Raw genomic sequence first — 13,880 nt, forward strand, 5'->3', positions numbered from 1 at the left:
ATCTGAAGCGATAAGCAGAGTATTTGAATTTTTAATAAAATGAAATGCGAATCCCTACAAGTTTGGCTCGTCCCGTTCCTTAATGCATTTGCCACTTGTGCAGATGCTGCGGCAAAAGAGAAGCGAAAGAAATTATTCAAATTTGACTCGTGGCTCGTGGCTCATGGCTCGCGGTTGCTGCTGCCATTTCGCCATTTTCCTGTGCTGTCACTGGCTGTGAAAGCTGCGCTGCTTGCCCATCTGTTTCTTGGCACATTTGAGCTAATCTTTCGGTCAGCCAACATCCCATTTCCTGCTTCCATTCCGATTCCCATTGTCCGTCGCGTCGGTCCGTCTGCAGCTTGTTGTCTATTCGCTTTTTGGAATTACAATTTGAACGCTTCGTGGTTTTCTCAACGACACCCTGGCTGGGTGTCCCTACGATTCGGTGGGTCCAGCCAATATTATTTTATTCATCCCATCGTCATTGTGTTTGTCTTTTTCGCCGTCCTCCTCCTGCTCGTGCTCCTGCTCCGCCGCTTTATTGCACTTGAAAAATCGTAATTAGAATTGGTAATGTATTCAAATTAACTTTCATTTCCGTGTATTTGTTTTGGCGTCTCTTCAGAGGGTGACGCACCCACCTGGCCAGTGAAAGTTTTTGCTTCGGCTTGACAATTACGCGATAGGCAAGAAGCGATATTATCTGAATATCGAGCGAGCAATAACCGAAGCACATTCCCTCTTGCAATCAAATAGAAATGGATTATTCTTCTAGCTATCCCCCTGTGAGCTCGATGCCAGAATGATCCAGTGAGGGGACGGGCGGGCAGTCGGGGAATCGTTTGTGCCATCTAACACATACTTTTGCTACCATATTTCAAAATCTTTGTTTGCCCAGCCACGGAAGGAAAAGTTTTGGCGAACAAAAAGTAACAGAACGTGCGGCGGCATTGAACGCGGGAAAAGCCAAAGCCAAAGCCAAAGAAAATGTGGAAGCAAGAAACTGTAGAAACTTTTGCAGGCGGAATCGTAAAGAATTCAACTAATAAAAATCAGCCACTGGAGTGCGAAAAAATCGCGAAAAGCATCATCAAATAATGTGCCACTCAAGCCGAATACCAAGCGTGTCCAGCCCCAACTCTAGCTCCGACTACCCGAAGCGAAAGACAAATAGAAAACAAAAGTAAAATGTAAAAGTGAGTTGAAATGAAACTATGCTTGCTCCCAGAGTCTGGCAGTGCATGCAGCCACACGCCCAGCCAACACGCCTCCCTCGATGTACGTCATCAGGCGAACTTCGATGGGCCATATAGCCGGAGCTCCAATCTGTCTTCCTACTGCGAGGGCGAGGTCGGGGGCTGGGCTGGGGGTGTGGTTGCTGATGCGTTGGCCACATATTTCCGCCGCCACGAAGCGTGCTAGGTATTTTCCCCGTGTATATGTGTATATGAGTGTGCGTAGCGGAAAAGCAATTTTCCTTTGTGTCGTGCTCAGGTTTCAGCTCAGATTGTTTTCGTCGTCTAGTTTTTTCTACGCGCTGCATTGAGCTGGCAAATTTGTTGCAACAGAAATAAACACTTTATTAAATGCATTGGAATAAACGCAGTCGAAGAGTGTCTTTCGCTGGCGCAGTTCAATTTGTCTTCTCCTCACATGTGGATAAGCTCTGCGGATAAAAACTTTGGCGGACTCTCCTCGAGAAGTGAATTTGGTGCTAAGCTCCAGTGGGATATTCGTCCGTGCAGCGAGCTGAATCTTAAAGCGAGGCATCTAAAAAGTTGCATCTTTTGTTAAGACTACAAATAAAAATGAGGAGCCCGGCGTTGCACGTCTATCTAAGTAAATATATTGACACTAATGGTATCGAGTTATGCGACTTGGGCTTAGGCAGATGCGGAATCAGAAGAAAACAAAAGGGCCTCAGCTGGAGTTAGTTCTACCATCCCTTAAATTTACCTTAAGCGGAAAAGGAGGAGTCATCGGTAATAAGGGACTGCGGCTAGACCCCACTTGGTGACAGTTTTCCTCTATGAACAAATCTTTTATTTTTGTTAGGTATAATGAAAGGTCACATAAAGAATGAGAAACATCTAAATATTTTCAAAAAGTTTTCATTAAAATTTATGCAATACGGTCAAAGCAAAAGGGAAATAGGGTAATAGGGAAATAAATATGGAAAAGTAGAAAGAAAACGAAATTATCGAATTACAATTGACATCTGAACAGAAAAGAAATAATTGAAATTCATCTGATATACCTTTACAATATATCTTTAGAATATATCTACTCATAACGCAATACAATTGGAGAGTTTTCGTAACACTTTTGAGTTCCCCCTCTCCTCTAGCTATTAGCGTAACTTATTTCCAACTCTTTGAATGCGAAAGGTCAATGTGAGCTCGAGCATTCAGTTGAATAGGAATAATAGCTCTATTTTAGATTTGTAGAATGTCAGGGCGCTGGCGCCCTAATCATTTCATCAGATTTCGACGAGTACACAAATTATGATTTAAATATTTATTTACTTTTTGCATTTGCCGTCAGTTCAAAGCGTATGGATGCCTTCCCGCACACTTAAGCCCACTTTCCCATCTACCCATAATCGAAGCCAGGAATCAAATTATGCTAGAATTGAGATTGATTTTTTATTCAATTTTAATGCGACAAACGAAGGCAGATAAACAGACAGCGACACCGACAGCAGAATCAACACTGACACACACACGCACACATGCATGGAGACACACCCACACACATGCAGACACATGTCCCTTGGCGCTTGGCCCGTGGGTCGAACGCTCTGGATTCGTTTATGGGCCCTATATACCCAGTGACAGGGTGCTTCAAATCAGAGTCAAACACGTGGCCGTGGCCTCAGCAGCCTCGTCGCGTTGGCTGGGGAAAAATTATAGCAACGATGGGACACGGGGGAGTGCCACTGGATTAGGTCGCTGCCGGCTGTCCTCGTCCTCTTCTTCGTCGTCTTCCTCGTCGTCGTCCTTATGGGAAACTTTTTGAATATTACAACATAAATCGATTAGCTTCCAGTCGTCTGCCTCACATGTGGGTACGTGTGTGTTTACTCTGTCTGTGTGTGTGTGTGTGTGAGTCTTGTCACTGATTGACACTTGAAGTAAAATTTTTCGCTCTCCACTTTTTGCTGTTTGCTGTCGTCCATTGATATGCGTCTGCCACTTGAGTTGACAGCAGTCAGCGATGCCGCTGACACTTCATCTTCTCCTCAGTTCCAGCTGCAGTTCCAGCTCCAGCTCCAGCACCAGCTCCAGCTCCAGTTCCAGTTCCAGTGAGCACTTCAAGCGAATTTGTTTGCGCTTTCGTTCCCTCTTTGCTGGCATCTTCTATCAATAGCTCTTCATAATCATACTGGCAAATTGGCTTTCAGTTGATGCCTTCGGCTTTGGATGCCCAGGCTCTTTGGCATCGACCCGATGTCGACTCGATTTGCAGCATAAATTGAAAGGAAATTAAACATTGAGCGCCAGTGGATTGGAATTGGGCATTGCACCTAATTGCTTAGCTGCAGGACAAATTGTCACGAGATAATTGTATTTCACTTTAGCCAAATGCAAATCGAAACTTGATGCCTGGTGTCAGTGGGTCAGTCAGATCAGAGGAATCCGGGGGAATCGAGCGATGATCCCGCAGTCAAATAATAAACTTCAATTAAGCTCACCGCAGCCCCCAAGGCAAACAAGTCAACAAATCTGTTCGCAAACTTATTAAACAGACAAACTGCAATTAGCGCACACAAAGCGCAAATACAAGTAAATTATTAGAAGCACTCGACTTCGGGTTGATTTCTGCATAGCCCGGATCTTGCCTCGACATTTGCAGTTTTACACGACTCATGCGAGTCGTGCGAATTCCATGTATCTTTGCGAATGGGGGAGGGGCTAAGCCGCTGAAATCAATTGTCTTGGCAACAGACACTGGTCGGAAATCCCATTGTGAACGACTCAGTCAGGTTTTGGGCTTTAAAGGTGCATCAGTGGCTCTTTCGGCTTTTTAGTCCAATTAAATGCGGAGCAGGGCTCGTTGGCATATCCATTGCAATTCCGGCTGATTGTTCTAGTCCCTTCCACATTTTTTTAGAAGTGCGCTCTGCTCCGCTGCGCTACCTGGCCGAGAATTGAGTTTCACGGTTCGTTGGGCAGCAATTTGTTGTCGCAGCAGTCAGCTTTGACTTTATCTTCCGCATCTACATCTCTGCTCGTCCCTTTTGCAGCTATATACTATTTCCATTTCCATTTCCATTTATACTTCCATCTCCACTTCCACTTTCGTTTGGCTTCTGACTTTAATCTTTAACCGTGCACTTTCGCCGGCCAGCGTCTAAATTGTTGACATTATTTTTTGGACATCATCGTGAGCCTTGGCTGTACTTGTCCCTCGAGCCTTCTGCGTGGGAAACTTTGTTCTCCGTAGCACAGCATCCTTGTCGTCGTGATTGTCCGTCGGCTGTTTGTAATTATCACGCTAATGAATCAAGTGAACTCGCTTGTAACTAATTGATATGAGAAGCTGACGTGGCTTTTCATTCTCGGCTGCCGGGGGTTGAAGCTCTCGTTTCCCGAGCACCCTCACGCATCTATTTGTGTTGGAAACCGTATACAGTTTTTTATGTTCCTAGCATTTGCATGCTGGACTACAGAGATGTAGTAGATGGGTAGAGACCCACTCTCATGTGTAGTTCATTCGATGCCGCAACATCAATATTTATGCGGCTAATCAGCGGTACGCAAAATTAGACTAAAAGCCGTCTCGCTAAATGGAAGGAACAAACGAGCCAAAGTCCAATGGAATCAAAGGCCATTCAGGCACTGTTGGTGTTGAGGGAGGCAGGGGGCTAGCGAGGAGGGGCTGCAAATGGAAAAAGCTCATTAGGAATAAAAACGTAAATTTGCTTTCTATATTTTCCATGGAATGGGAAGAAGGTTCGTAACTTTTTAGTCTTGCAAACTTTGCCTAAATGAATTTTCACGATCTTCGGTTGCTGCGCTTTGTTTCGCTATGAACTTTTGGGGCGCTTTACTTTTATTTCTGTAGCTCATTTCTGGCATATGACCCTGGGGAGTCAAGAGCTTGTTAAGCGACTTTCCTTCAGGTGTTGAACGGGCCTGTCTCTGCGCACGCTGATGATTTCCGCTCCCTGGAGAGTTGCGTCGGTAATAAATGTGATTGTTTTCGCCGGAGGCACCGCACATGAACATCGTTGTTTATATTAACGATACTTAGCATAAACAACTTTGCTCAAATTGCACAAACTTTGCATGGGCCAGACGATCTGTGCCCTCTGCTCTGCAATCAATTTCAATTTTAAGCCCTTTACAGCAAAGACAGCGTTTTTAATTAATCGTCGGATTACCAGGAGCTGCCCAGCGGCCAGGCTGGGTTGGGTTAGCCCGGGTCGTGCCACAGGGAGGATGTGGCCAGGCTCGTGGCTGTGGTCCTGTTCCTGGTCGTGGCCGTGGTCGCAGTCCTCGACAACGATTTGCACTGCAGACTCCAGCTGCCCATTTTTTCATTATCTGTGCCATTTATTCTATTTTTGTCGCACAACTCAACTAAACGAGCGACAAATTGCCGGAGCCTGTGGCTGGCCGGGCATCATCGTCGGCCATGATGAACTTTTATTGTTCCGGGCCGCGCTTAATCCTTTCACGCTTTGTGTCATCAATGCGACAGGCATGATGCCGGCCGGCCTGCCGCAATACTGATGGATTTAGCCAGGCACGCCAATAGTTCGAGTGCTCGAATCGAGCCATATGGTCCAAGGAGCACTCCAGCAACGCCATGGAGATGCGTTGCCCATGGCGAAAGCGCAAAAAATACAATAAGAGCGGACTCATTTCATTTTGCCCGTATTGTGGCTTGCTATTTTCCGCTGCAAATCTGTTTTGAAAACCAATAAGTCTGATTTATTGGCTGCCTGCCAGATATCATCGAAGTCTTTCTTCATTTGCGACGGCAGCTCGAACTATGATGAAGTGCCTCGACTCGCAGCGAGCTCACTGGAGAGGACTGGAGTGGACTAATTGGCTCTTGCTAGTGACTCATTAATGAGTCTATCTATGAGAGGTTTGTTTTGCATGTGGCCATTTAGTTCTATGCCCCAGCTATCATCGAAGCCCATCGGCGATTGCCCGGAGCGGCAGTCATAAATCACAGAAGGTGCTAAGAGCCACACACAAACATGCAGAAATTGTTAAAAATAATGACACATTTATCACATCTCCATTGAGCCATCAGCGCGACTCCAGCACATAAATGGCAACGGTTGGCCCCTGGGGCTGGGGCTGGCGCTGCGATACACGAAGCTCTACGACTGTCCAGTGGGCAGCCCCGTTCAACGTTCACCGTTCACCGTTCACCGCTCACCGTTCCCTGACGACATCATCATCAGCCATCGGGCTCACTCAGTCTCGTTAGAGGCGTAAATCTGCGCTATGGGCAACGTTATTGTTACAATCAACGCCCGACGCGTTAAACACATGCGAGCAATGATTACCAGAGACTCTCGATTGAGGGACGGAATGGCAATGGCAATGGAAATGGCAGGGGGTGGGAACGGGGCATCGCCTGCAGCGCTTCGATTCTGACCACAGACGCGGCACATTCGGGGTGTTGACAATTCAAACGCAATAATTGCGACTGCGAACCGCACGCCGCTCGACGGGATTCAGAAAAAGGTGTGCCAATGTCCCTCGTCTCTCATCCTTTGCCACTCGTCCCTCGTCCCACGGCCCTCTTTGTGTACGTGTGTGCGTCTCGCCTTTGGCTCGTTATTTCGTGTTTGACACAATGTCAACTTTGTAATAAGTTTTCCTTTTGCTGGCTGCTGCTGCTGCTGCTGCTGCATAAAAAATTCGGTAATGGCAGTTGCAGTCGCTTTGATCTGCCCAGCCAGGGGTAGTTTGAGCACCCCGGTCATTGCGAATGGTCGCGACGTAGTTTTAATGAACCCTGCGACGTTTCTTGTCCTTGTTACTGATTTTTGATCCTGTTGCCTGTTGCCTTTGTGGCCATTGTTCTCGCACTCATTCAGCATTTGCTTTTGAGCTCAGTTTTTTGTCGGGTGTTTATTATTAGCCTGGCAAACACATCCGCACTCGCAGCCGGCGATCTCTGGCTGCCTGTGTTGTCGGGCATCCTTCAATTTTGGTTCAATGAGTTGAATATGTCAAATGTCGCCCCGCGCACGAGCCAAGCCATTGCCGTTCTCAGGGGCTGGCAAATGTCGTCATTAGCATTGGAAATTGCGCAAAACATTTTCAGGCAAAGCCGGAATATATATATTTTTGGTAATAATTGAAGAGCTTGCTGCTGCTGCTCCCCTGTAATTGTCAGTCAGGACTCGTTTAAAGCGCCTTCTAATCGCTGTGTCTTGGTGCTCGTGTACTCCAAGCTGGCGAGAGGGAGCTGCTGAGCGTGAAATTCGCATAAAACGCATTAGCATTGGGATACTTGAACAGATGTTCTTGCATTTGAAATTCACAAAACTAAAAGCGAGCTGCGCTGTTGACGCAACCAAACAAATCCGCAAAGGCAGAACTTGAAAAGACAAAGAGGATTGCCCGACCAACACCTTGCGCATCTGTATCTAGCACTCGCATCTAAGCACTCCGGCATTTGGGCACTCCGGCACTGAGGCTGCCAATGACAGTTGGTTGTTGTCACCCTCTGGACAGAAATTCGCACAGCTGAACGCTGTTAGCGGGCTGAATAATTCTATAGAATGCGACGAATGCAAAGTGTGACTGGCTTAGAGGTGAGTCGAGAGTCGAGCCACAACTTGCCAAAGTCTGTCGCGTCTCTCTAATGCACGCTGGCATTTACATAATTCCCCAGACAGGACGCGGGGCCATCTCTGGGCGCAGCACTTGACTCAAGCCAAGCACCCAGAACGCAGAGCCCAGCACAAAATCAAAGTTAGAGGCAGCCCAAGCCAAATATCAATTACAATCACGCAAACCCAACACAACACAAGAGAACACAACAGAACTAAACACGGACCACTTCAGCCCGGGGACAGCGGCCGGCGATAGAACAACAAGCAAATTAATTGAAATCAATGCAAATGCCGTGCGGGCTGAGGCAACCGAGCCAACCGTCAAGGGTTGTGTTATGTTTCGTTCTGGTTTTTCAATTTCAATAGGCAATCGCATTTGTCAGCGGCTTAAGTCGCGCTCCGCTTTTCACTTTCCACTTCCCTCTTTCGGCCTTCCGCTGTCGGCTTTCCACGTCCTACACTCCCAACCCCCGCACAGTTGTCGTGCCTCGGTCGCATTGTTGTCAAACATGTCAAAGCAATGGCAAACATTTGGGCGCTGCTTTTAATTTATCAATGCAAGTTGATTCACTCGGTTCTTCTGCTCTCATTTCTGGTTTTTTTTTTGTTGCTCTCGCTGCGCGCTTGATCTATGGATTCGATTCCATTTCGCGGTTTGCAGAGCACATGCAACGCCCTCAGAGGCAGCAGCAGGACCAGAAGCAGATAACGCGCCGATAAGCATTGACAGTGTCCTTCTGCAGCACATCCGCGGTCTCCTTTGTGTCATAAGTAACTCATTATGTCGGCCTGCTCCTGCTGTTGGTGTATCAGCGGTGGCTTCTGTGGGTATCGAGCCCTACGGGGTATATTGTTACTGCATTTCTCTCTCTCTCTCTCTCTCTCTCTCTCTCTTTTTTTTTTTTTTTTTTTAGCATATGCTACGAAATATGGGCATTCAAATCACTGAAACGGGTGAAATATAAGATTATGCCAAATTGCATAGATCACAAAGTGCCGTATGTTAATGTGTTTCACATATTGACAATGCAGATGTCATTTAATTTGGTAATTTTTATACTCTGACCCAGTCTCATTTGAATACAATTAGACCTGGAGACTTCAGATTTACTGTGTATATGCATATAATGAATACAAACATTTTGTAATTTACAGATTTTGGATACCACACCCCGTTCGCCCTAAATTTGTAAAAAACGTATTTCAAACACTTGTATATACATTTTCACCATATGATTACGCAGTGTCAACTAGAGTCTTTTTACTTGTTTTTCATTATAAACGAACTGTGAAAGATATGTAATGGGATCATTCTATCATATCTCCGCATTCCCACGAAATGATCATATGTTTAGTTTTAGAAAACATCTGCCTTACATACTTCCAAAAAAATAAGAACTCAAATCGCAATAATTTTGGAAAAAAATCAAATTCAATTTAAGCGTTTGTATGCTAACATGCAAAAACAAAAGTACAAAAGCGCTTCTCGTTAGAGCATTTTTCGACATACAATCATATCGGAAATGTGACGACATATTTAATTGTTTATTATTAAAATAATTATTATTATTTATTAGACTAGATTTTTCCATTTTCCAGAATATATACCAAAGAGCATTATAGAAAAGGCGGCACAGCTCAAATGAAGCTAAAAAAAAATTTAAAAAACAAATTTATTTGCTTTTAATCGGTTAATATTAATCCAACTTAATTTCCATTTGCTCATTTTAAAAATTACTTCAGTAAAATAATCACCAATTGATCGTTTTGTTTCTTCAGAAGATTGATTACACCCATATGACTCTATTTAAAATTTTTTGATTATTTTCTTAGGTTTCTTTCTCGACTGATTTTATTTATTTGCTTTGAATATAAAATAAACGATGTAAAGTTGCATAAAAAGCTTATTCGATCTCAATCTCATCAGGATGACATCACAAGTTTAATAAGAAGAGAATCTGAGAAGATCATTGATAGGGTAAAAGATTTACCGCTGGTGAGAAAAAGAATCTAGAGTAGTCTCAGTATATTGAAGTTGAATCTTTATATCCCCGAATGCTCTGTTTAATTATATTGTTACCCTATTTATTATGAAAACACAATTACACAATATATAATAAATGTTCCATGTATATTATCTATACGCAGCAAAACTTAATGATTCATCGAGCATCTAGTGCATAAGTATATTTCATTATTGATCAACATATAATAATATACATAATGTGTATAGTACAAGCATATCTATCGTAACCAGAATTTATTCCTGTCCTGGGTATAAAGTTGAGCTGATTGAATGGCTTCAGGCTGATAGAACATGTTTCGAGCTCATTTCTATTCTCACCATTAAATGCCTATTGGCTTCATTGTATGCCTTGGTAGCATTTGATGTGCTCAATTTGCGATATCGACTTTCTGATGCCAAGCATTTTGTATGTTTAAAGGTCAGTTCTGTCGGGGCTCAATGTCGCGGGCGACACATCAGAGGCCATAAAATCGTTTGGCAACACGCGTCGCGGTTTAAAAACCAATGTCAATAAATTTTCACTAGAACAAATTTATTGGTAAGCCCCCACCGAAACGGGATGAAGCTTTTTGACAGAGCCTCAGGCCACGCTTCAACTCGTTGAGTCTGTCAATAAAGAACACATTTTGTTAGGCAAACGCTTTTTATGTGGAGGCCGCGCAGTCGAGGTAATCGGGCCCGAAATGCGAGCATAAAACTCTGCCAATTGCCCAGTGAGGCGCGCGCCGTTTGGCGACGAAATAATGACATCAAATCGCATAATTTTTGCAGCAGACGAGCCACGAGTAACCCCAAAAGGTTAGCTAAGGGTTAGCGACAAAAACAACAACGGCGACGACATCAACAAAGACAACAACAAAAAAATATAAAATAAAAGCAAAAAAGAAACAAAATGAGAGTCGAGGAAACGCATTTCAAATTGCCTGATTTACTAGTCGCTGGGGGCTAACGATTTCCTAGCTCAGCGTCAAGCAAATAAAGTATGCTCCAAGGATGCCCACACAGCACAGGCCCACACATACATATATATAAATATGTATTTATGTGTACTCGGCCACATGTGGCGGTTGGGCAAACTAGCAGCAGTCAGAAAAGAAAAGAAAAGAAAAGAAAAATAACAGCACACAACAAGGAAATAAATAGAAAAGTGCTTGGCAATAAAATTTGCGTAAATAGTCCAATTTGCATTGAATGTTGCCTTATTTATTTTTTGACTTTCCGACTGAAACCCCAGCAGACGGCCAAAACCAAAAGTGAATCACACTTGCCTATTGTTATGCTTTCAAATGCTTGTTGTTATCGCGCGTGAGTGTGAGTGTGTGCGTTCGTGTGTGTGTGTGTGCATGTTAGTGAAGTGTAAATTTGGCAAATTTTGTTAAAAGCAAAATATACGAAAATAGCCTCGAATTGACGTAGTAAACAGAGCCAAGAGGGCGGATTGAAGTTTCCACAAATTTCAGCATTATATATGTATGCTTCCCTTTAAAGGACATTTCGAACAGGTTGACTAAAAGACCTAAAGCCACGAATTGTGCGGGAGTAGCTTGAGGATTTTCTGAATACTTACAGGCTAATTGCATTGGGCTCTTTATTATATATATATATATATATATATATATATATATATATATATATATATATATATATATATATATATATATATATATATATGGATATTTTCCCAGCGTAAGCTTGTATTGTCATTGTTCTATTGTTTTTCGCTGGAAACTTTTGCCAGACGAAAGTACTTGAAACTTTTCACTTCGAGTCGAATGCAATGAAGCCTAGCAATTAACAATCGATGCTTAAAATGCTGCCAATTAACAATTAACAAGCTTTCAGCCCCAAAAGAAAAGTTTGGTCTCACATTCAAGCGGATTTTTAAATAGATTTATACTCATGAAAAATATATATGCATAGATACACTAGTTAATAATGGATTGAAAATTGTTAATTGTATGGCGTTAGTTGAGGCCAGCACGCATTTGAAAGGGTCATCGATTGCTCGATTCACTTGACCGCACAAATTCCCATTGGCCATTTAAATAAAGCCATAGAACAATTTAGTTTCACACACGCACAGGATTTAATGACACCCCCGAAAATTTTAAGCTAATTACACACACACTTGATGGTCATAAATTAGCTGCAGTGCTTGAAATGCCTTTTTATATATAATATTCAAATTGATGCAATTAACGTGATTACGTACTTAGTCGACTAATTGGCCGGCAAAGGGACATCGCAGCGGACATTGTTTGAGCCATTGTCCTTCAGCTTTCGTCGACATGCATTTCTTTGCCCAGTCCACATGGACAATGGCTCACAGAAATTAACTGAGTTATTAGCTCGTTATCTGTCGCACTTCATATTTATACAGCTGGCTGCCGAATAGCGGCGCCACATCATCTAACCAGTGGAAGCAGCTCGTGCTGGCTTGGAGATACCCTGTAACCAGAATATAGATTGAATGGGTATATGAAATTGACTTTAGCTAAAAGCTCAGTCTCTGTTTGGCCTGCCAATCGCTTCCGTTTAGTCTTGGTATCATACCCGCCTCGTGGCATTTACCTCGCTTTACAGGGCATGAATTGAGCACTGACAAGCGCGAAGAAAGCGGGCTGTAGGTGGGCCCAGAGTGTTGCTGCTTGTTGCTTAAAATTCAAACAATGTGTTGATGCCTTCACACCAACAACACATGCATAATTAATATGCAAAAGAAGCAAAAAACAGCAACAACATCAGCAACGGCGGGACAAGGGCCATAGGTTTGGGGAGTGGCAAGGGTATGGGTAGAGGGGGACCAAAAGTTTTTGGCCGAGCTGGAAAATTGAAAGGGTTAGCATACATTGCGGGGGTGTGCGGGGCGCATCGTTAGACGACATTTTGCAGCTCTGCTGCTGCTTCATTATTACAGCTTCCGCGTCAACATCATTTCCGCAAACAGCAACAACCACACACACACACACAGATACAGAGAGCGCTTTGTTGGTGTTGTTGTTATTATTGCCATGCATAATTCATATGTGAAACGCAACAATAGGTGGCAAAGCAAACGAAGCAAAAACATAACCTCAAACCTCCTGCATGCCACTGAAAATGGTTTAATTGGAGCTCCACACCCCCTCGCTCGCCTCGCTCCCCTCGCACCTACTAGCAATCCCTTACACCCTCTTCCATCCTCTTTGGGCATTTACATATTTCAATGCGTGCAATTAAGCGTGTTTGTGGGAGGTTGGAAAGGGGCGGCACCTTCAAACTGTCGTGACATGGCGAAAAAGTTGAATTTTTTGTTCGAACTTTTCGACAGAGATGGCTTTTATATTTGAACAGATAAATATGCTGCCAGCTTTGACGCACCTTTTTCTAATCTCTCCCTCTATTTTCTCTCTCCCTCTATATCGTATTTCAGGCAAATCACGACATTTTACGGTGAACGGCTTGAGTGCTAATAACACGCTTCAGCAGCAACAGTACAGCGTGCAACAGCAGCAACAGCAACAGCAACAGCAGCAGCTGCAGCCAGCGACTGACACACGCAACATATACAACAATCCCTACAATCCACAACAACAGCAACAACAACAGCAGCAACAACAACAGCAACAACAACGCACAGCACACCTATTTAAGGCGCTGGCTGCCTCTGCTGCTGTTAGCGGCAATAATAGCTTGAGTCATCCATATGACTTCTCCAACTCGTCATCCTCATCGAACGCCAACAACGAGCAGCAGGGATCGTCATCATCGGAGGCAGATAACGCGTTTCTAACTCATAATAACGGTAAGTTGCCGAAAGAAGACTTATCTCTAAAGCGGATAAAAAGTGTTTAGCAGATAATAAATGGGAAATGAAAATGCTGCAAGAGTGAAAATATATTTCCATTCATTTTTTTCTAATGAAAAATTGGTGGATTTTTTGAAAAAATTCGCTCTTTGTTATTATTTAAACTGAGTTAAATTAGCTTTATGCTAGAATGATAGTATAATAATAATAAAATCACCTCAAATTGATTTTTATGAATCTACACATTAAATAGCTATCAGCACTCTGATTACTCC

General features: G+C 43.5%; 1 protein-coding gene across 1 annotated transcript in view; it reads left to right on the forward strand.

Moving 5' to 3' along the window:
* Positions 1 to 13,652, forward strand: part of LOC108650333 (uncharacterized) — an 87,568-nt gene extending 73,916 nt beyond the window's left edge. Inside the window, exon 4 of the mRNA XM_030387838.2 lies at positions 13,231 to 13,652. Coding sequence (XP_030243698.2) covers positions 13,231 to 13,652 — 422 coding nt within the window. The remainder of the gene's footprint in view (positions 1 to 13,230) is intronic.
* Positions 13,653 to 13,880: the final 228 nt, after the last annotated feature.

This window comes from Drosophila navojoa, chromosome 4, assembly GCF_054131105.1.
Source record: "Drosophila navojoa isolate 15081-1374.11 chromosome 4, UAZ_NAV_1.0, whole genome shotgun sequence".
In the NCBI taxonomy this organism is placed as follows: domain Eukaryota; kingdom Metazoa; phylum Arthropoda; class Insecta; order Diptera; family Drosophilidae; genus Drosophila; species Drosophila navojoa.